Below are 23,181 nucleotides of genomic sequence, written 5' to 3'. Positions count from 1 at the left end.
TGAAAGGACATGATTAATGCACATCACTGATTGCCTATTCCTTCTTTGGGCATCAAATCGATATCACAAATGAATCCAAACGCGATAGGCGAGAGCCTTGACCGATGGGGCAATGATGACGGATACTGAGAACCATCATTTCTAAAGTAAGGTCAGTGGCTGCAATTTAATCACAGCTGTTAAATCCTTTTCAAAAAAATCAATCAAACAGGGGAAATCATGTCCATTCATACTCCTGCCACTGTCCCCGTCACTTGCAAGCAAGTTCTTAAAACAGAACATGCATAAAACATTTGCTTGGATGCTGGAAAATCTGCAAGCATCATATCACATAGACTGAAAATGATATTAGTTCACTTCCATCATGTAAAGCCTAGGTATTGTCATTCCTTTTATGACCTTGCTGCCTGAAACAAAAACAATTGTTTTAATATTAAAGGGAAAGATCCTCCTCGTCTCCTTCACTCTATCCTTTATCTTTCCAATCTTAGGCAGTGAAAGGCCTTCAAATGTCTGGAGTGAAGTGGAATGAGTCAGAGAGAGGATAATTGATGACGAACTTGAAGGATGACGTGCTGGAGTGGAGGCCTAAAGCTGATGACAACTTTCAATATGGTGGAAAAATCAGGTAAGTCAACACCTAAATTAATATCAGTGAGAACAAATATTAGTGAGAGTTATATGAATAGATAAATAAAATTAGAAACAAGAACAAAAAAAACTAAAATTACTATTATGAATTACTAACACTAAAACTAAAATACCAAAAAAACTCACAGGAAGCAAGCTAAAGGTGGAACAAGTTCCTCACATGGTATCAAAATTTTGTTTTGATTTAATGATTGACTAGGAATTGATTTCATCTTCAACTGCCACACAATGCATTTTCAGTGTTTTCATCCATGGCCAGAACCCAACATACACATGGCATGAAATATATCTTCAGACCTTGATATCAGACAACCCGAAAGATGGATTGTCTTGAAATTTAGAGGGCAGCTTTATCATTATACTCTCTAGGCATCCATGTCCTAAGATTTTAAAGGCAAGTTTTGTAAAATATCTTGAAATTAATCCTGCATTGGTAGGCATAGGGAGAGAGAGAGAGACAAACAGAGACATACAGACAGATAGACAGAGAGGGAGAGAGAGAAAGCGAGAGAGGGAGAGAGAGAAAGAGGGAGGGAGAGAGAGTGGGAGAGAGACAGAGAGAGGCAGAGAGACAGAGAGACAGACACAGAGAGAGAGGGGAGAGAGTTTGAGAGTGGGAAAGAGTGAGAGGGAATGGAGTAGAATTAGAAAGGGGAAACTAGTGAGAGATGATAACATACTAATTAATACTATATTCACTGTTGTCATTACTCTCTACACGAATTTAATGGTATTTCCATCTCAAAAAAATCATTTTCTTTGTAGATATGATGTTAGAAGAAGAATATGCATCATCTCTAACCCTCACTTTCTGTATAAGTACTATTATAGCGTACTTTTCAAGCTATGTTGGGCTATTATGTTGTTGAGTTACCCACCGCTGGGGAGTTGTTCTGCATCGTCAATGTTGTAAAGTACAGATCAAGAATAAAATTGGTAAAGGACTGATTTCATGATCCAGACCAAACCAGGAAATCATATAAGTGAAATTCAAGCAGCCCTTCCATGAACCCATGAAGTCCTTTAGTAGGTATTTACCAGAATCTGGGGATCTCATTTTTTCTAGAAAAAATGATTTATATTTGAATAGAACAAGAACTCTTACCCTACTTATGGTGATTATATCTTGAAAAATAATACTACATATTAATGCTATGGTTAAAACTTCTTTGCATCAGTTTTTTATTATGAGAAAACTTTGAAAGAACCAAAGTCAAGCACTTGAGAGCTCTAGTTCTAAAACTGGAAAAAAATGGGACTGCTGCTCTCCTACAATGAACAAGAACTAAAAAACTTCACTTGAAAAATAAATATCATATTCAGTACTGAAGTAGTAATAACAACCACATCCACTCATTTAGGATGGCATTCTTTACTAGAACATGATCATTTACTAGATGAAATTCCAAATGCAATGACTTGGTGCAAATTCATAGTTCAAAATTTGAAACATCATGACAAGAAAAATATGTTTTGCTTAATTTATGGGAAAAAAACCACAATACGGAAGAAAGCAAAGGGACAGTTCATAAATAACATGTCACCGTTTCCATAAAATTTTGCGACAATGACCCACAATATGGAAACATTATTTATCCTTTCAGGATTCCAACAGGGACGAAGAAAAGAAAAAAAAATCGAGGCTATAATGATATTCTTCCGCATAGGCGCCAGTATGATCCCGGAAGAAAGAGAGACTTCTCCAAGACCCAAATGTCACGAACAAGAACCTGCATGTTTTGAAGTCCAAGCAATCTTAGACAAGAAATGTAAACAATCCTTATTTTTTACTAACACATTTTGCATGAAGTTTAAATGTTTGTGAATTGCGTTTCCAAGAGCAATTATGACTAGATCTACAAAGTCCAATACTGCTTTCGAAGATCTCAAAGAGAGACTCAAGAGTCTGGGTGATTTTAACTATAATTAATTGAAGATAATTACAATTGTGAGATTATATCCGCTTCCAAATTGGAGAAGACAAATTCTTACATGATCTAACAAAATCAAGTTCGATTTACAACTGAATGGATAAAAAATTGTAAATCCTACTTCGAGTGGAGCACGCTCAATGAATTGTATCTGTTGTTCGAATAACAAATACCTTGACCAGAAAAAGAAAGATTTTGTATGCAATCAAAGATTGTAAATATTGATTTGTTCATGAATTGTAAATTTCTTGTCACATGGCGCTAGTCAAGTAGTCTAGAGGTTCTGATTCTAATGAGAAGATAAAAGAAAAAGGCGATATTCATGTTTTAATGTTAAAACCATAAACCCCAATTCGGATGACCAACAATTCAGTACTAGATCACATTACCAAGACCTCCGCAAAGAAAGGAACTTTGGTCCTCAGGACCACATCTAAGGAAGAATCACAAACCTCTTTGGTTTTGTCTCCGTGGGAAATTGCTCCAGTTGAATCGTAAGCTTCAAACTTCTGCGAGAAGCACAGAACAAGGGCGAAATATTCAATCAGAAAATAAACAATTGGACCACAGTTGCCCTAAAAAGAAACACTACAGTTGGACCACAAACTGAGATAGAGAAGAATTGAAGATCAGAGCAAAAGAAGGGCAAATAGGCTGATAATTTTTTCCTGACGGATGTGAAGGATATAAAAACCAGAACCTTTATCTTGCAAACTTTCTTACTGAAATTCTTATACTTTGAAGTCACGCCATAATTGAAAAAAAATGACACGTACATTGAAAGTTTCAGTTTGCCTTTTCTTACACAAAAAATAATCACTTTGTTATGAATGTTTTCCGAGATTTGAATTTTGACGAATAGGCCAAATGTACATCTCCGAAGATTCTCACTAAGGCCATCATCACTCATAAAATAGACTGCACATCACTGCGAATCTAGTGCATGACATGCATCAAACATCCGTAACAGATAAAACTACTTTAATTCATCACTAATATCTGGTCCAAGATCCATGAAATATTATATTAAGATATTTAAGGAATCGAATAAGATTACATCAGTCAAAAGTAAAGCATCAGAATTTTTTTCTCATGATTTGTAAGCAGATAAACATGGCAACGGATGCTCATGTCCGTATGTTACATAATATGGCATGTAAAATTCATAATTAATTTTTGCTATCCCAATTTTTATTATTTGCAAGTCTGCAAACTTGCATGAGTCATTTAGCTTTAACACACAAATTGTAACCCAGTTCCAAGCAATGATAGTGCAATGTTGATGCAAACCTTAATGTAGGCTTGTATTGGGGAAGGGGAACAGATGAGGAGAAGTTGCCCGGTGGAGAGGAGAAAGGGAAATGATCTGAGGAAAGGTCAAACCGATGAGGCAGGGATCGACCAGGGATGAGCCGCCAAGAGACGCGGTGGGGTAGAGACGGTCAAGGGAGACAGGGATCGCAGAGGGAGGGAGGGGACTTAGACATAGAGAGGAGAGACAAATGACTTCATTCTTCTTGGCTTCCCTCCTAAAGGGAGGGCCTCCCTAATTAAGGAAACACATGATGATTAAATGACTAAAATATCCTTGTGGGCTAACATGACGAGACTACCCCTAGATAGTTTGAGAATTGTATCAAACGTTGATTGAGAAATTCACTTCAATGAAGACAAAGCCATCAAGGGAACATAAACAGATGGAAATATAGAAAGAGAGAAAAAAAGTGGGCTAAGGCACAAAACTTAACCTGGTAGCAGAGCCATATGATCAGCAGGTTGTACCATTTTGATAGGATCCTTGATAGGATCCTCAACCTATCTAGGGGTTGTTTCGTCATGTTAGCCCACAGGGGCATTTCAGTCATTTGGCTATTATGTATTTCCTTTAAATAGGGATGCTCTCCCTTTAGAAGGGCAGCCAAGAAGAAGAATGAAGTAGTGTTCTTGTCTCCCCACTCCTCGTCTAGGTCTGGTCTCCCTCCCTCCCTCAACGATCCCTGGCCCTCGTAATCGTCTCTACCTCACCGCGTCTTCAGGCGGCTCGTCCTCAGCCGATCCCTACCCCCTCTGCCCGGCCTCCTCTCGGATCCTTCCTGTTTCACCTTGATGAGATTATCTTATACTAACCATGGACCCAAAGCCATGTAATGTGTAATAGATTAACCTAGGGGAATAATAAAATTACTAACTCCTATAGTAGACTGCAAATGGACCCTCTGCAGGCCCATTAGCAGCCCAGTAATGGTCCCTTAAGGACCATTACTGGCCCACTAAGAAACCTAGACTGGTTCCTTAGTGCAGGCCCTTTAGGGGCGGAGATATCAGGCCCATTAGTGGGCCTGATATTGTCTGGGCCTGTTCCAGACAGGCCCAGCATCCAACGGTTATTTTTATAACCGTTGGACAGGCCCTCCAACGGTCCCTTTTAAAAAGAGGACCGTTGGAAGCCTACTTGTAAAACAAGTAAGCTTACTTGTTTTACAAGTAAGCCCCCTAACTTTACTTTCTGAAGGACTTTTTTGATAAAAAAATATATGTATAAAAAGGGGAACTCTGGTGAAGTAAAGATGATCCTTTTGGCCCCAATCTTGTGCACTCTCTCTCTCTCTCTCTACTTTCTCTCTCTACTTTCTCTCTCCTCCGAATTTCCACAGTTCTACACACCTCTCTACCCCGGGAACTTCTACCTCGCCTCGTCCTCTACCCTCCTTCCGATACGAGCCTAGATCTAGGTTCGTATCACATTTCATGAAGATTAATCCTTTACAAGGCTGAGGAAGTAGGAAGATGGAGTTAAGCAGGGCTGGTGTTGTTCCAAAGATGAATCGAAAGAGATCTACAATGTATAATGTTCAAGGACACATGATACAGTGACCTGTCGGAGGGTCTGTGCTGCCAGGTGGAGCTCTACAGCAGCCGTTGAAGTGATCTACCAAGTGTTTCCCAAACAAGCTAAGTAAGCCGTTCGTCCTGAAACGATAGAAAAGACGACGGAGGTGGCTTGGCAGGCCAGACCAACTGAACCAAAATGGATGAGTCAGACCCAGCCAACCAGGAGGCTTGGTGTAGAGAATTCCTCAGCTCAACTATAGAAGACAGGATGAAGTTCTGATGCCACCAGCTGTTCCTTCTGGACTGAGCAAAATGGGAAATGGTTTCTCAAGAGCATCATTCCTCTACAAAGAAACAACTAAGGAGTTGATCAGGAAGGAGAAGGTCAAGGACAGAAGTAGTTATGGGCTCAGGGAAGCTGATGTTGTAGTAGCAGTGATAGAAAAGGGTTGGCATTAGGGAGTGGCATCCCAGACAGGATGCGTCATCTGGCCCTGGGAGACTTGTGGACTAGGTAAGGCAGTCCCAGGGGTCGGCTTCCTTGGATCACACATCCTTACATGATTTTTTCCTGTGGACAAGGATCAGGGCTGCATCTGGTTCCTCGGTCCTCCAGATTAAGAGAGAGAGAGTGACTTTTAGGGAGAGAGATTGAGTCATTGAAGAGATTGAGTCATTGACGAGATTGACAGAGAGAGACTGAGTGAGTGAGAGAGATTTCAGTGAGGGAGAGAGACCATCCTGAGAGAGGTCTCACAAAAATTATTTATTCCAGTGCATCTGCCGCTTCAAAGAACTATGTGAGAGACTTCAGAGTAAAAAAAGAGGTTGATTGGAGAAAATTATACCATAACAAGTACAAATGAAGATAGGAAAAAATTAAAATGAAACAGAGAAGCTACTTTGGAAAATTTCTGATAACACATTATGAAAAGTCAAAAAAGAGCACATGATTTCCACCTGCTTAGTTAAGAACTCTATCGTCAGTTGAACAAATGCTTTGTCAAGATCATTCTTGTCGACGCCAATCTGGAGTACAAGATAAAAGTGTATCCAAAGGTCACTGAATAGACGATATGTCTCACAAGTTTAAAGAAGAAATGAAAAATAATACGAGAAGTATACATCTAAATTGAAATATAATTGAAAAACCCTTGATTTTGAGGAAAATAATAGAAAACAATGCCGCTAAACCATACCATTCGTGCACGTAGGGTTCGTATTTTGACAACAGGTTCCACCAATTCCCAGTAGACGGACTTCCACGTGGACTCCCGCCGTTTCAGATCATTCTTAAAGGCCTATTTATTGTTTTCATAAGAAATTCAAGCTTAATGCGAGACAGCAATAAATACATTAATAAACCAGGATAATCAATTATCACGAACATAATTAAATTAAACCCTGAAAACCTTAAGTAATCATGTCTTACTGAAAACATGTTCTCGGTCACTAACTTTCGTAGTGATGCTTTATCGCCTGCAGCCAAATGAGTATTAATCTGAAAATACAGATCAAAAGTAACGACTAAGGGTATTAGTAAAAATGAATAATCACTCCACTCAGTAGACCTCACAAGTTTAGAAGTGTTTTTTTAGGCAACAGCTTCAGTAATGGTAAAATTACTCAAGGTAAGACATACATCACATTTAATAAGCAATCTCTGGAAATGTACTGGACGTTTAAGAATCTTTGTAGATGGATGACGAGCTATGAAGATAATAAGATGATTCATGTCACTGCAGGCCAAATATCCAATTAAATAAACGGCTGAAAGAGAGAAAAGATTCTGCATTTATCATCATGTGAAGATTAAAATGCATTTTTTAAGGTTATGTTATATCTTTTTTAGCCAGTTCATTGGCAGTGGCTCTCCAGTCACTGTTGAGACCGTCTAGGGTTTAGAAAGGAAAAAGTCAACTTATATCATATTAGGGTTGGCATACATCCTAGTTACAAGAGTTGAGGCCATTATGAGCAAGTCATAAGTGGCCCCAGAATGAGAAAGACATAAAAGAGCTAAATAATATTGAATTGTTATGGACCGGTTAAATAATGGCCCACTACCGGATTACAAAGGGAAGTATTAAGATAGAGATAGGTAATGTAACAATTTCCTTCCTGGTGAAGACTTCAGCCAGCACCCTCCTATGGTCGTTATCTTTGCTCCACCTTGGCAGGAGAAGTTTTGAAGGAAACAAGGTCATTGAGAGAGAGATTTTACAAGCTTCATCCGAAGAAAGGTGTAATCAATAAATTACCAACAGGGCTACTCATTTGAAGCATGAGGATGGAAGAGAAGGCGGGGTTATGTGCGCCCAAAGATCAAATGAAAGAACCGATAATATAACTGAACAGTGGTAAATTCCCGACAGAAACCTCTTCTACTGAAAATGGTTAGTTCTGTTATTGTTTCTGGTTGATTGGTTGTTCTCCCACATTTTAATTTCTTTGTTGTCAAGCAACCAAGATCAATGTTTGGCCAAAGAGTATAAGAGGGTGATTGAGATAGAGATGTAAGGTGAACACAATTTTTAAAGCGATCATGAACATAATCTGTTGTTTGTTTTTTTTCTGAAAAACGAGATCTATTGTTCGTAGTTAGTAACCCTGAAGATAGCTGAATAGATGTGGGAAATGCAGAGGTATCAAAAAGTCGAGGGAGATTTTCTATCACCAGTTCTCATGAGAAAGCTGTAGGGAATATGATTGGGGTTTAACATTCTGTTTTCCGTGAAAAGGGAAAGAGCTTGTAGTACAACTGACGACCTCTTTATATAGTTTGAGCGCCTCTTGGTAGAATTCCTTCCGAGAGTATCCGGTTTTCTTCCGCAGACGAGCAACAGCGTATGCATTCTTGAGCTACGTAAATAAGAAAAATTGGCAGTTAACAAAACTAAACTGATAAAATTCAAAACAGTGTGTTAAGGCACTATCAAATTTTATCCAGAGATAATGAAAAACCAGAACCGACTCTAATCTTGTGCCAATAACAATTGCATAGTTCGTGATACGTATAATCTGACCAGTAAATGTATCTCCAAAACAATTGTTCAATAGAAGATGATAGAAGAACACGAAGTGTAAAGAACGTCAAACTCAATGCGAGAATTGTTCCTGTAGCTTCTTGCTGGTAGATCGGCAATGCTGATGTCTGAATTGTCAACAACAGCTCCCACGCGGAGGAGGATCTCCTTCCTTCTGGCGTCTTCTTTTCCGCAACCAATTCTTTATCCCGATCTCGGTCCCGCTACCAGCTTTATATAGAAGTTCCCACGCCTTATTCAAAAATCGCACGTGCTGTATCAATTGACACGTGCGACTGGAGACTGGCGCTGTCTCTTGCTGTGATAAGTCTTCAGCAGAGACTTATCACAGTGGCGCTCATGTTACTATTAGATTTGACTGATGAAAAATCAAGTTCCTTGATTCAGATGGCTGAAAAGTATTTAGCCTTCAAACTATCAAAAAATTCTTACCACGATGAGTCACCATGGATTACAAAAGATACAATAAAAGTAGAGAAGAAAACAAGGTCTGGAACCACCCAAAACGTAACAGTGATATCCGAACACCTGACAAGTAGAAAACTTATCAAGATTATTGTCGAAACATCAAATTAGACAACAATCTCAAACATCAGTCCCTTTGCTTATCAGCCTGCATCACCCATTTAAACGCCAAAGACATCGTTCACAATTCATGTCGTAGGTAGTCGAGAACATTTCCTAGAGTTAAATTGGTTTAAGAGGAAAACCATTTCACCAAGTCAGATGATTCCAATGTCATAGGATTATCGGCCTGGGTTTTTTCTTATATCCTAAAGATTGGACATAGACCTAAGCAAATGGGTTAGTCATTGAATAGTGTCGATTGAGTGTTAAGGAAGAGGACTTGTTCGGGATGGGACATTGTGTTACAAACCTCCCAAGGACTTGCAAGAAACGTCCCAGAAAGTAAAGGCGGGTGCCCCTTCAATCCATTGAAAGTGAGAGATTGGGCGGGAAAAGACTATATAAATAAATCCCTGCCCTCAAGAAAGGGTTTCAAGTTTTCTTTCTGAAAGCCAAGACATTCAGGATGGGCGAGAGATCCTCTGTCCAGAGAAGGGGAAATGGCTGATGCAGCTTAGTTCCCTGTCTGCAATTCTTCATTCTCCCTATTCTCTTCTCTCCCTCATCTTCTTGATTGTTCGTCCTGGTCATCTGTATCTCAAACCGTGGACATTACCGGATCAGAACGCATTATATGGACTTTCTTTCAATTCTTGTAGAAGATCTTCCAGAGCATTATATCACATTGCTGTAGGCAGATCCTAAAATTATTTCCTGATATGATTACGTACCATACTGATGAGAGCTGGAACAATAAGGAGAGCCCCAACCCATACAGGGGAACAGACATGCCTTAAGAGGAAAATTGCGAGAGAGGTGGAGCAGACTAGGACTATCTTTGTTATTGACTGGTACATTTGTTATTGACTACTTCAGTGGGGGGTTTTCTAAAAAAGTGTAATATCATGTCTGCCACTGATGAAATTGAGCCAATTCTATGTTTTATTTTGAGGTCTCAGGGTGGCAGGATTCTCCCTTCCCTACCTCCTCTCCTCTGTTGAACAAAAGTTTGACATTCTCCATTTTTTCTTTGCCAAAAGTTTGGGCTCCCACGATGGAGGGTCCGTGCAGCAGGGGGACGGGAGGGGGGGTGTTGGTGGTGGTGGTTTCTGCCTCCCATCGCAAAAGGGATATGATGTAACTCTTCAAGAACCAAAAGGGGTACGGTGCTACCACTCCAACTCGAGGAAATCCGTTGTATCTGTTGATGTGACATTCCATGAAAGAGAAAGTTACCAAAGATCTCAGGGAAAACAGTTGAAATGGTGAATTCTTGAGAAGCTGCAGGACAACCTGAGCATGTTATTCCACAAAATCACCAGCAGACGCTGTCAGAACCAGTGTCAGATTCTAAACGTGAAAATTGGGAGTCACAGATTATTGATGATCAGCTGTTTGCAAGCAGCATATTGTGTGCTGGCATATTTGAAAGGATCAGTAGGCCATGGTATTCTCTTCAGTCAAAAAGGTGGCATCAATGTTGAGATGTATACAACTGCAAATTTTGGCGGCTCAGTAGTAGATAGACGGCCAACCACAGGCTACTGCTCATTTCTACGAGGAAGTGTAATTACTTGGAGTAGTAAGAAACAACCAGAAACTGCATTGTGCAGTGCTCAAGCCGAGTACAAAGCTCTTGTCAAAAGCATCAGTGAAACCCCATGGATGAGAAGTATCCTTGCAGAGCTCTTGTCAAAATGCCCAGAGTTATGTATCGTGACAGAAAATGCAGAAATTGATATCACTCAAAATCCTGTCCTACATGACAAAACGAAGTACGTTGAGCTGAACAGGCATTGGATCTGGGAGAAGATTTGATCAAAGGTACGTGCAAATAAACCATGTAAAATCGCTTAATTGAGTGGCTGATATTCTCACCAAAGGGTTGGCAAGATTTCTCTTCGACCAACTGCTGATCAAGCTGGGAATAAGAAGCATTTATCAACCAACTTCATGGCGAGTGTAAGTAGTAGATATTTCCCGTAGTGCCCTTTCTTTCTTTTTCTTTACTTTCCCATTTTTCATTTTTATCCTATCTATTTCGTTGTATCTAAATATGCCCAATAATATTTGGACCCACTTGAAACACCAAAAATATGGGGAAGAATGGTGGGAGAAATTGAGTTTTTGTCTTCTCCGAATCCAAGCATTAGAAACCCTAGTTGATGCCATTATCCTTGCTTGATGGAATGGAAGTAGGCCAGGCCATGAACATAATTTTTTATACAGTTCTGTCATCTGTTCTTTTCTTGAATCTTCCACTCTTGGAATCCTATTTCTCTCAACGTGTCCTCAACAAACCCCCCCCACCCCCGGTTAAAGGAACAGAATCTTTACACAATGCATGGGCAATAAAATGTTGAAAATATCATACCAAACATTTATTGTCATCTTTTTTCCTCTTTAGTGGGACAATCTACTTTAGGCATAAGCCAAAACAGACATGGAAATGAGAAAGAGGAATTTTATGACAAAAGGAATAGATGCACAAAACATGTACGGTCAAAAATAGAAGAAAAGTCAGATTTGTTTTCCAAGTTTACCGCAACATAGACATGGGAACTATAATAAGAACAATTTAACAGAGAGACAATTATCCGTGATAATTAAATTTAGAGATAAAAAGTTACCTACTTCTAAGATGATTAGCTTTCCTAAACAGAAAAGAGAAACAAAAGCATAATAAGGCAACAAATTGTGAACCTCCATGATCATATCCTCCTTTGTTCTTCTCCAACCACTTCGGGTGAACCACCTAGTTAAAGAAATTGTAATGTTCATCAAAACATAAGGATTATATCCACAGAAAAGCATGTTTTCACACAAATGGTCGGACTTAAAACAGAGGGATGGGGGGTTAGAAAGAAAATCTGATCCATAAAATTCTAATAAACAATGGAATTGGAAGCATAACAAGCATGGGAAATTATCGTGGTTCTATACAGACAGTGAAACTAAGGTACATGTATGTGAGCACAGCCAATGAAGCCCTATGAATAAGGAGTCAATGAGACAGTAAGTACACTCTCACAGCAAACCACCTTCAAGCAATTTAAAGTAAAATCCATACAGAATTTTTTCAGTCCCGAAATTAGATTCTCAGAGCCATATAGCAAAGTTCGAAAATACGCTAAAAAAAGTAAGCATTGAAGTGCTTCTGAAAATTATCAAACATCAAAAACAATAATATTATATCCAGAAAGAACAGATGCACAAGACTTTGAGATAACAGTTTTCAGGAAACCTTCTCCAGAAAGGGATGGGCTCCCTAGGCTTGTAAGGTTCATAGATAAATCCTGGGCTTAACATCGTCACTTGAAGACCACCCTGCGCATATGTGTCTTAACTCATACTTACACCAACAGAAACATAAATAGCTCATGAACATAAAAGAAACGTGACAAATTCAAACAATAAAATGTGGAGATCTTACAAACTTATGGATCAGATTCAGAAATCTTACGAACAATAAATTCTAATTCTAGAATCTCAAGCTCAAAAATGGAACTGCAGAATAAACAATCAAGAGAAGCAAGCAACAGGTCTTTTACTACTGGTCAACCGGAATCTGGGAGGAAGAATGACAGTCATCAAAAAATAAAATATGAATTTTTTTGAAAAAGGATAGGGGAGATCACACAAAGTCGGTGACCCTCCCAGTGAGATAAAAATAAATTATCAATCAGTACATGTAGGGCGTAAAAGGCCAGCCAGGACCTTGGCCCTAGGCTTTTACACCATGCAATGGTAAAACCCGCAGCTGTTGGTATCACTGCGTCCGTCGATGCATCCCGAAAAGTTGAACCTGTCCCTCTCGCCCCCTAGGTGATCCACTTTGTATTGAGTCCCAAAACGCCACCTCTGATGAGATATCCACCCCCTTGAGTGGCTCACAGGTCCATACCGTTCGGGCAAAGGAACAATAATAAAAGAGGTGAGCGCAATCCTTATCACCATTTGTGCACATAGCACACAATGCCGAAGCTTCTGGGAGCCATTTCTTCCGAAAAACCTTCATCACCATTCTTCGTCGGAGGAGCAGCCAACAGAAAATTTTCACCTTAAGGGGGAACTTTTGTCACCATATGACGCGACACGCGTAGAGGATCCTTGGTTCCTCCCCTATTTGTCCGCAGCTGAGCTTTGCATAAGCATCTCGAACCAAGAAGGATGTGCCTATCCACTTCCACCCATCCTGTGTCCCACCTAGCAGGTGTAGGTGGATTAGGGTTTGCTGCAACCTTGTATAATCTTCCGTTCTTTGGTTGGATAAGGTGTCGCCTAGGCATGGGGTCCATGTGCCATCCCAACACTCACTCACCGTGGCACGGGGGGTCCTTGCAAGGGCATAAAAGCGTGGGGATTCTGCCTTAAATGTGCCAGGGGGGGAAAAATATAAAATATGATGGATATCATAGGGTTATAAAATCATATTTAAATAAACTCTAAGCACCCCTTTCCAAAAAAACTCCAAGCACACTATGTGCAACATGTAAGAAGAATGTGTTAGCATTAAATAGGGAGAGACATGGACACCTTAGGAGTGTGTAATACGACTGCAGCCTTGGCCAGAAGAGAGACATGAAAATGCTGGGTACTGATACGCTATTTAGAAGTATGTATCAGAAGAGACTAAAATAAAGACGAGCACACACGGAAGCAATTAAGAGGAGGGTCTCATGTGAGACTCCTCTTCAAATAAAACCAGCGTAGGAAGGCGGGGGCTGTGGTACATTCTCTCTTTTCAACAATGAGGATCTAGACCCGGTAGAAGGCAGGGAGGCTGAAACAGTGGGAGCCACCGCTTCCAGAGAAAAGGTAGTCTGTCAGGGCACCTCTGTTATCATCTTTTCCTTTTGCTTCTCCCTCTGTGTCTGTGACATCTTGGAATTCCTTTTTGGGTCTGAAATCTTGATTTCTAACCAAGCATAGTGGAGGACTGACTTTTATTCAAGATTTTCCGATCGTGAAATTACTCAAAAGTTGTCAGTATTAGGTACATATTTTCTTTGTTGTAATATAGTATATATATCATGTAATGTTTGTGAGTAGCAGTTAATTGCTACTAAGGGCTCAGCAACCACTATTCTACTATTGTTAGAGCATGGAAACTCCTAAAAGACATAATTCAAAGACAAAATGTCAGTGATGCGTTGTGGAATTCATTCACTTCACAGTTAATACCCAGATTTCAGTTTATCCAGTAGGAGATTACCGATACGTGGTGGAGTATATCTATTAAGTCTTTCACAATTGATGTAGGGAAGACTTTTGGATATAGTATCTGATAAGCACTTTTCAAGAAAATATAAAAGAAGAAGATTTAACTGCTCTGGCCATGCCACGTCAGCCCATGGACACTAATAGGGTCAACAACCCTATAAATAAAGACCTGGAGCAGCCCGCAAGATCAAGTCTCATTTTCAAAAGTGATCAAGGCCCGTCAGAGCACGGGAAAAGGCTGGAGTGCAGGAGAGGCCTGCATCCAGAGGGATGGAGAGATCCTGGTTCGCTTATCTTCTTTCTTCATTTGTATGAAACGTTTTCCACCTCTGGTGGATCTCTATTACGTTGTTCTGTTTCCTGATCCGAATTTCCATATTTGATTCTTGCTGGTACAAGGAAAGCCTATTCGGATTGTTTGTTCTTGAATCTTATCAGTATCCCACAAAAATCAGTAATCGTTATCAACAGGAAACCCCGTTTACCATCTTTAATCCAGTCCTGATGTGAGCAAGTCTATTGTCTATGGTAATACCCAAAAACTCTTCATTATTTTCAACATGATACCTACACTCCCACCTTTCTCCTTGATCAGGAAGGCTGGAATTAGAATTGTTTGACAGTTGAATTTTACCTGCTTCTAACAACTCGCAGACAAGTTTCACACTCAAGTCCTTCGGAAGTGATAGTATGCTACATTCCCTGCTGGGATCGTATCGTGAACGGGCCTGGCGGAGTGGACGAAGCCGAGGGGATGAGGGCGGCGGGGGAGTGGTGCAGTGGACGACGCCAGAAGGAATGGGGCTCGACGGTGTGGCCGTCGCCGACGGGAGAGAAGCTACTGAGAGGACATAACTACTAGTAAACTCATGTTCTGGCCTCCAACGAGGGCTACATATTTAAAGGGAAATGCAGGGGGAATGGGAAAAACAATAATGCCCCTAATGGGCTTACAAGACAGAGTAGATCCTAACTCAGTGTTAATGTGGTCTAAGATTCAGGGTGAGTGAACTAGAAAACAGATGTTGTGATCTATTAGAGGCCATGTCGGTAACTCTTGCAACACAGCAAACACCACCAAAGATTTTTCCTCGGAGAACCCAAAATGTCAATTAGGGATTAATTAAACCATTTCCTATTGTCAACGGGAGATGTGGTGCAACTCAATCAAATAAACTAGAACCGGTTAATTTCTCTGTTCACAATTGGGATAAGTCAGATTTAGCAAGGCAGGAAACCCTATCTGAACATGAACTTCCCCATTGTTTAGCTTATCACAATAATCATGTACTGATCTCTGTACTTCCAGCTAGGGCTTGTAGCACATGGTGATGATGTTGATGCTTGACATTGGTGAAAACGGTGGCAGAGGATTGATGAATTGCCAATGATGTCATCATCATCACCATGAATGTTGTTGTCCATGTTCATCGTCCACAGTTTAAACAAAAAATCATAAACAGCACTGTCAATTTGGGCAGTTGATAGGGTTGACATTGATAGGGTTCATGACATTGACAGACGAGAACAGCACAAGACACCATGTCAACTGTAACCTTGTCAAAGACCATGTCATCATCGACCACGTTAAAAATTGTCGATGAGGGTCAACCTTACTTCCAGCCATTCAGTGTCCAATGTCAAACCTCCCTGTCCATCATAAAGTATTTGGTAATCCTATCATAATTAGCATGTACCAATCTCAGGGCCTATAATAAACCAAGTATTCTCCCTCTATAAAGCCGTTCCCCACTTTCATTATCAAACTATGCCACTAGTAGTAGATTCCACCTGATTCTCTGCACTCCTACACCTGCAACAACACGGGGCCTCAGAGACAATTGATAAATTGTTCATGTCATCCTTTCAAATTCTTTTAATTTGCATTGCTCTATGCAGCGTAGGCCTCATTTCTACAGTCATGGATGTATGAACCATAGATCTTGCCCATATAACAAGAAATACATTTTCAGTTTTTGACACCAGTGATGCCAAACAAAGAGGCACGTCAAGGATCTTCTGGTTTAACTGAGGTCACCAGCCATCCAAAACCTGTCTAATCACAAACATGCAACAGTGGAACACTGATCTCAACCAATAGTTTTTAAACCGTCATAGAACTTCTATTTTTATGGCATTGACAGTATCCACATGGTAATAAGCCAAAGTACTTGTCTTAATATGTGTGACTTTAATGCTTATAACGCTGGTGGTTTCATCTTTGATATAATCCTGATAATGAAAACATCAATTAGATAGAGATGGAAGGGGGCCAAGAGGAAGATGAGTGCGAGAGTTCCCCAGATGAAGAGAACAAGAATGGTCAGGAGAGAGGCCAAACTGAGGAGGTAGGGATTGACCAGGGATGAGCCGCCTGAAGACACAGTGAGGAGGAGACTATCATGAGGACGAGGATTGTAGGGAAAGAGACAGGGCTTGGACGTTGAGGGGAGAAGAGACAAGAGTTTCCAAAAGTATAATTCTTCCTGGCTGCCCTCCTGAAGAGAGGTGCACTATTTGAAAGGAACATGAGAAAGGAAAGACTTGAATACCCTTAGTCACCAAAAGAAGAGACTGGCCCTTAGAAGGTCGGCGATCATATGAGACTTCTGATTGAGCAAAGCATAACAAGTTAGAAAGGATGCAGAAGTGACAAGAGAGAAGGGGAGGGTGGTAGGGCCAGAGAAGGTGCCATGACCAAGCGAGACGCAAAGAGAAAAACAAGAGCAACTAGAAATCATATAAGAGAGAATGTGTGTGGATGCACGGGAGCAGAGCAGACTATCGCTTATTGTAAGGCCCCAAAGTAGGCAGCATTCCTGCGCAGAGGTATAGTTCCGAATCATCCCGGACGTGGACGATGGACGGGACGGGATGAATTTCGTCCTGTCTGACATCTGGAGCCAGTGCAGGGACGAAGGACGGGACAAATTTTTCGTCCACCGGTACGAAAAAAGTCCCATCCAGACTTCCTGGGACGATTTTTCCTCCCGTCTGGGGAAAAAACCGTCCCGTCGCTCGTCCCGGATGGAAAAAATCAGTTTTATTTTTTTAATTTAGTTAAAAGTATGTTGTCCATTGAGTCGTTTAGGGCGCAACCTATCAATAGAAATAAAAAACCTCATCCGTCCGGCGGCTAACTGGCTATCTGCCCCTCCCCCTCCTCATCGTCGGCATACGGTGCCACCACTACCGACTCCTACTTTTTTCCCTCTCTGGTGCCACCTCGCTTCCCCTACGGACACCATACTTCCTTCCCCTCCGGTGCCACCTCTCCCGTCCTCGTCGTCGGCATATGCTTCCCTGACTTCCACCACGCCCGTCCTCATCGTCGGAGATCACGTGGCTAGCGAGGCTGCATGGCTACATCTCAACTGTCAGATGTGAATCCGGCAGTTTTTTGTCCAGATTTGTCTGTCCACCATCGGAGACCTCCAAACAGACAGTTTTTTCGTCCCACGGGATGAAAACCGTCCCGTCTGGTCGTCCTCGGGACAAATTTTCGTCCCAAATTTCGTACAAAGCCTTGGATGGGACAATTTATTTGTCCCGGGAAGAAAAAACCCTCCTGTCCGCGTCTCTGCACTATATGCAGAGGCCTGCATGCTAACTGTCTAGGATATGCTCGCATACTTGGACTCAGGCTTGGAGACTGAGTTCGTAATGTAGACACCACACACATCATGGGTGGTGATGCCCGAACCTGATCTTTGAAGACAAGGCCCATAAGGTGCTTTTGCTCGCCGGTGCGCAAGCACAGTGGATCAGGGCAGGCTACGCGAGCAGGCCGTTGAATACGTGTGGGCGCGAGCACTACTAGCCGTGCATTTGCAGGCCGCGCAGGCTGTGCACGCGCGTTGCCGTGGGCATGCAGGCGGTATGCCAGGTGTCTAAGGCATGGCCCGTGGAGCGCCGAAACAACTGCGGGCCATAGGGCGCCCCTGCGGGTAGTGCTGTGGTGTGCATGCTACAAGGCTTGGGGCACGGAGCACGGCAGCGCCGAGGCGGACCAAAGCAGTAAAGGTGTCAGCGCGGGCGCTGATGGCACATGGAGCATCAAGGCTGGGCACCCAGCACAGGGGTATGACGGATGGACGCTGGGTCACGTGTTATTACTGACTGGCGGATGGGCCGATGGCCATGAACCACGGGTGTGCAGCGCCCAGCCCAAGGCCATGATCGTAGCAGCAGTGCTCGCAAGCGCACACGTGGGGCCTGCGAACCTCAAGGCACAAGAGCGTCACCACCCTATGCCCCGTCTTGTTACTTTGGTATCATTGCTGGTCTTCCCCTTTTTAATGGCTACGTCTTCTCATGTAATTCTGCCCGTTATAATACAATGTCCTACTTTGATGCTAAGGGTCTAGCCCTACCCTCTCTCCTTAACCACAAAACAATCTAAGCTGTCCAAAGAGACTTCCGTAGCACAAATGAAGGCTGCTCAACGTTCCTGCCAAAGTGGTACGCATTCGATCCAAGCATTGTACTTAGCTCCAGATTTGACCGCATGACACTTGAACAAAGTGGGTAAAATACCAAACACTTAGTGACAGGCCAAAGTACGTCCAACAAGAAAGAACAAAGTGGCTTATGATAGATCCAACGGGAGAGAGATAACCCCACTTCACACTATCTCTTTTGGAATTAATTAGGATCTCAGAAGATGAAATTTCACATGATTTGATGTCCTGTCTGCCTCAGTTAACATAAAATTCGTCTCTGATTCCCAAGTTGGCGTATCATTTACTTATAGCTAAACCTTTTCCCAGTATATAATTATATCATCAAGCATCAAAGTGGCATACAAACGAATGACATGAGAGAGATACAAAAGCCACTATAACGAAAAATAACATAAACTTGAACAAATATGAAGAATTACCTGCCTCAGAGCTTGAGCAGGTACTTTGACCTGTGTTGACATTAATTTTACGTCCCTCAACATGACCGGGCGCCGATTTATTGACTGGCAGATGAGAAATTGAAGAGCTGTGACCGATAAAAAGATGTTCCAAGAAGAAAAACAAGAGACTACCCAAAATATTACCTCACTGGAAAGAAAAAATTTCAGTTCTTCAGACGAATTTCGGACAGTGGTTTTACCGTCCAAATTACTAGAACTTGAGAAAACGGTCCGGAATTTGTGATATTCATACATGAGGGGAGTGTAATCCGACCGTGAAACTGAAATATATCGATAAGAAAGAAGAATCAACATCTGCGGAGCATAACTTAGAGAGACGTATAGAACTGAAACGATGTACCTTCTGAAGCAACTCTAAGATCATCACGCGGCCCTCCCCACCTGAGAAATGGAGGTCAAACTAGATCTTCAAAATCGACACCTCACGAAATTTAAACAAAAAAAAAAATCGGCTGCACGAGAATCCCATTAGAAGAAATCGAAATGCAGATTCTTAAGTGGAAATGAGAAGAACCAAACTCAGGGAGGAAGATTACAGCGATGTGAGGGGGGCCTCTCTGTGGCCCAAACCCCGACGGAGGAGTTGACGAACAGAAAATTGTCTCAGCGCCATGATCGCAGCGATCGACCAGCGAAGGATAATACGAAAAATAAATCTCAGAAAGAAACTTCAAACGAACAAGAATTTGATTAGGGCTTTAGCAAGAGCCCTGAAGACCATAAACGAATAACTTATGAAAATTAGAATAAGATAGTTTATGATAAGTAATATTTATTTAAGAACTTGTTCAAAGTAAGTGTATGATAATTCATATAAATATTCAAGATTGAACATCAGAGAAAATGTGAAAAATTAGTTGAGAAACAGGAAATTTAGTATAATTTGAATGGATTTTTTTAACACATAATGAATAGTTCTTAATGTATTGTTTGTTCCTAAAAATGCTTTCAGACTTGGGTGAGACATGACTCCCATTATTTCATGAAGATATCACTAAAATCATAGTTAGAAATCAACATGGTAGAAAATGTATAACTGAAATCATGTAAGGAAATATCAGAAGTTTTAATACTGTATTTTTAATCCAATCAGACTATCACAGATAGAGGGGGGTCCCAAGAATATCTAAGAATTATATTCTTGCTATGACAACTACAAAATTCTTCATTATATACAAATACAGTTAAAGAACATTAAATTGGGGCCTGGCTAGAAAGTGTTTGGAGTCTAAAAGGATACCCAAATAATACTCTATCCCCACCAACCCCCACGACTATACTTCTCTTGGCATCTTCATAAGTTTTTTTCCTCTATTTCTATTCCTTGAATTTCTCTCAATTGATCAACAACCTGAATCTAGTTCTCACCATCTGTCTTCCCCCTAAGGAAATTTCAATCTCTCGTGATACTTTCTCTCCTCCCTCTCAGTTTTGAACCCTCTTTTAGTATCTCTTATCCTTTCTACTCTTCAACTATCCCCCCTTTATGCGTCTTTCTTTTTTAATTTCAATGTCTCATTTTAATCTTTATCCCTTAAATATCCCCTTTTTCCATCTTCAAGACAACTCCTTTATTAATATTCCTCTTCGCACTATTTGCAAGCATTTTTATCACTATTTTATATGTAACTTTTTCCTTAATTTTTGAAACTTGGTGATAAATAATTGTCCCTGTTCAGCATAGCTAGAAATTTCCTTTATACATTGATATGCCAGTTTTTAAAATATTACTGAAATTGAGTCAGTTTTTTGCGATAATTTTTTGCTCCATCTTTCAGCCTTTCCTATTTCCTTACATCGCCGAGTATATGCCATACATGTCCCATCCTATCTGCATTCCGAATTCCAAAAGATCTACTTCTTGTCATCAAGATAGGATGGGATGGGACATGTATATAACCTATTCCATTACATCTATTTACCATACATGTCCCATCCCATCCTATCTTTATCATTTCTATTCCCTTACATCTATTTACCATACATGTTACGCACTCTACTTCTTAAACCTCTTCGTTTATTTGATTATCATAATAATCAAATAACCTAATTTGTATTATCTTGATGACAAGAAGTATAATTTTTATATTTTTTGATAATGAATTATACTTTTTACTATTGTTTTTTGTTTTATTTTTTTATGAATGAAGACTAAAATTCAATGAATTTAATCTAAAAATTAGTATTTAAATGCATATAGTATTAAGTCGCATTGAGTTAAAATCAAGGTAGTAAAAAAATTGATTCTAAAAAATACGTAGAGAGTGCAAAAAAATGGAAGGAAACTGAATTAAATTTATGTAGCAATTGACAGATTTATCTTTATGGATGAAATGAGATTCGACCCATGACCAATGGGTCAATTCTTTAATATTGTAACTGAAGATCCAAGACACGAATATTGTCTTCTCTAAATTTGTTAAAATTTACATCAATAAAACTTTATTTGGTCAGTGAAATGACTATATAAGTACCCATACGTATAGACTGGTACATAACTACTGAATTCTTATTTAGGATAAATGAAAAGCAAGAACCTTATTTCCAAGTTTAATAATGCTGTCTTGTTGCCACAGGAGTTTTTGGTAATGACTTGGGGTTATATTTGAGGATTTATTGTAATTATTCAATTTATCAGGTTTTAAAGGAAAGGTGATGTAATACGACAACGACTGGGATCAAGCGTTTCGTGTTACACCACAATTATTGTAATTATTAATGCACTACCTTCTAGATGATAGAATGACGATTTTGAGAAACAACGACAAGTATGAAGAATTTCACAGTCAGGTTTGATGAGTAGCTAAGTGGGCAAAGTTCGATTGAGCACAATCGACTTCCCAATGTTCCTTTGGACCAAATCCAAACGTGTGTAAGACGAGGGATAGTATAACTATCCAAGGGCGTCCAACATTCCATGAAGGAATTGATGCACTACCACAAGAAAATCTATGACTCTCTAAGGTATTTAGACAGGTCTGGCAGGGTCCTATCTCTCGAGGCACAGGGCAATACTGAGACAAACACTGAAAGAAAGTAATGATCTGCAAATAGATGGAATGAATTCCTATGAATCTGGTAAGTCGGCCGAGAAGTTGTCGTTGGCGCTTGTTGACGAGGCGAGTAGTGTGCGCGATGCGCAAGGAGCCCAGGGGTGACACACGTGTGGGCGCGACGCACTGAGGACGTGGCGCGCGGGAGAGCGGTGCGCGGGGCGCGGCGCATGGGAGAGCGGTGCGCGGGGCGCGGCGCGCGGGAGCGTGGCGCGTGGGTGCGAGAGAACGGTGCGCTGGCGCGAGGGCGCGACGCGCGGGCACGAAGGCGCGGCGCACGAGTGTGAGTGCACGGCGCACAGGCGCGCAGTGCACGCGAGCGCAGCGTGTGGTAGCGCGGCATGCAGGCGCGAGGTTGTGATGCGCAGGTGCGCGGCGCACGGGTGCGGTGCACTGAGGTGCGATGCGCAGGGCGCGTCGCGGGAGCGGGCTCGCGTGGCGCAGCGCACAGAGAGCGGTGGGCCGAGTGCGTGGCACACGGACTCGACGTGCAGAGGACGGAGCGAGGACGGCAGGCGATCACAATGGGCGGCGGTGCGGATCCTGCGGCAGCGTTGAGTTTCGGGTGACGATGGAGGATGTCGGAGATCCAAGAACACCTCCAAGATCCACGTTCTTGATAGCTTCTTGCACTGTAACTGCCAAGAACTGGGCTTCTTGCAAAGAGAGAAAACTATGACTGAGAGGGGACGAGGGACTCCACATTGATCGTATCGTGGAGGGTAGGCCACGTCTCCCACGATCTACGATGATGTCGACCTCTAAGAACTATCCTCTAGGCTATGGCTAAAGAAGGAAAACAACACAATACTTGGATTTCTCACAATAAGTCTGTATGTCCTCTTGGGCATGCCGTCCTTATATAGGGTCATGGGCATGCCCAATCAGCATAACTTGAAGGAACCATCTCAACGCGAGAGGTTCTCTCTAAACATGAGAAAAAATTAAAACGA

General features: G+C 41.3%; 1 protein-coding gene across 1 annotated transcript; it reads right to left on the bottom strand.

Annotated features, from left to right (window-relative positions):
- Nucleotides 1-2,160: 2,160 nt before the first annotated feature.
- Nucleotides 2,161-19,880, bottom strand: LOC144712039 (Mitochondrial inner membrane translocase complex, subunit Tim44-related protein). Its single transcript, XM_078586216.1, has 12 exons — nt 19,712-19,880; nt 19,516-19,556; nt 19,299-19,435; nt 19,134-19,217; nt 12,273-12,355; nt 11,732-11,783; nt 8,184-8,276; nt 6,847-6,915; nt 6,614-6,715; nt 6,375-6,443; nt 3,035-3,091; nt 2,161-2,381 (listed from the first exon to the last, which is right to left on the bottom strand). The coding sequence occupies exons 1-12, from the start codon at nt 19,786-19,788 to the stop codon at nt 2,295-2,297; spliced, it is 951 nt and encodes a 316-aa protein (XP_078442342.1). The 5' UTR covers nt 19,789-19,880; the 3' UTR covers nt 2,161-2,294.
- Between the last annotated feature and the right edge of the window lie 3,301 nt (nt 19,881-23,181).

Source organism: Wolffia australiana, chromosome 1 (assembly GCF_029677425.1).
Source record: "Wolffia australiana isolate 7733 chromosome 1, ASM2967742v1".
NCBI lineage: Eukaryota > Viridiplantae > Streptophyta > Magnoliopsida > Alismatales > Araceae > Wolffia > Wolffia australiana.
The sequence above is the reverse complement of the archived record's forward strand: the minus strand, read 5'-3'. Positions and strand labels throughout refer to the sequence as shown.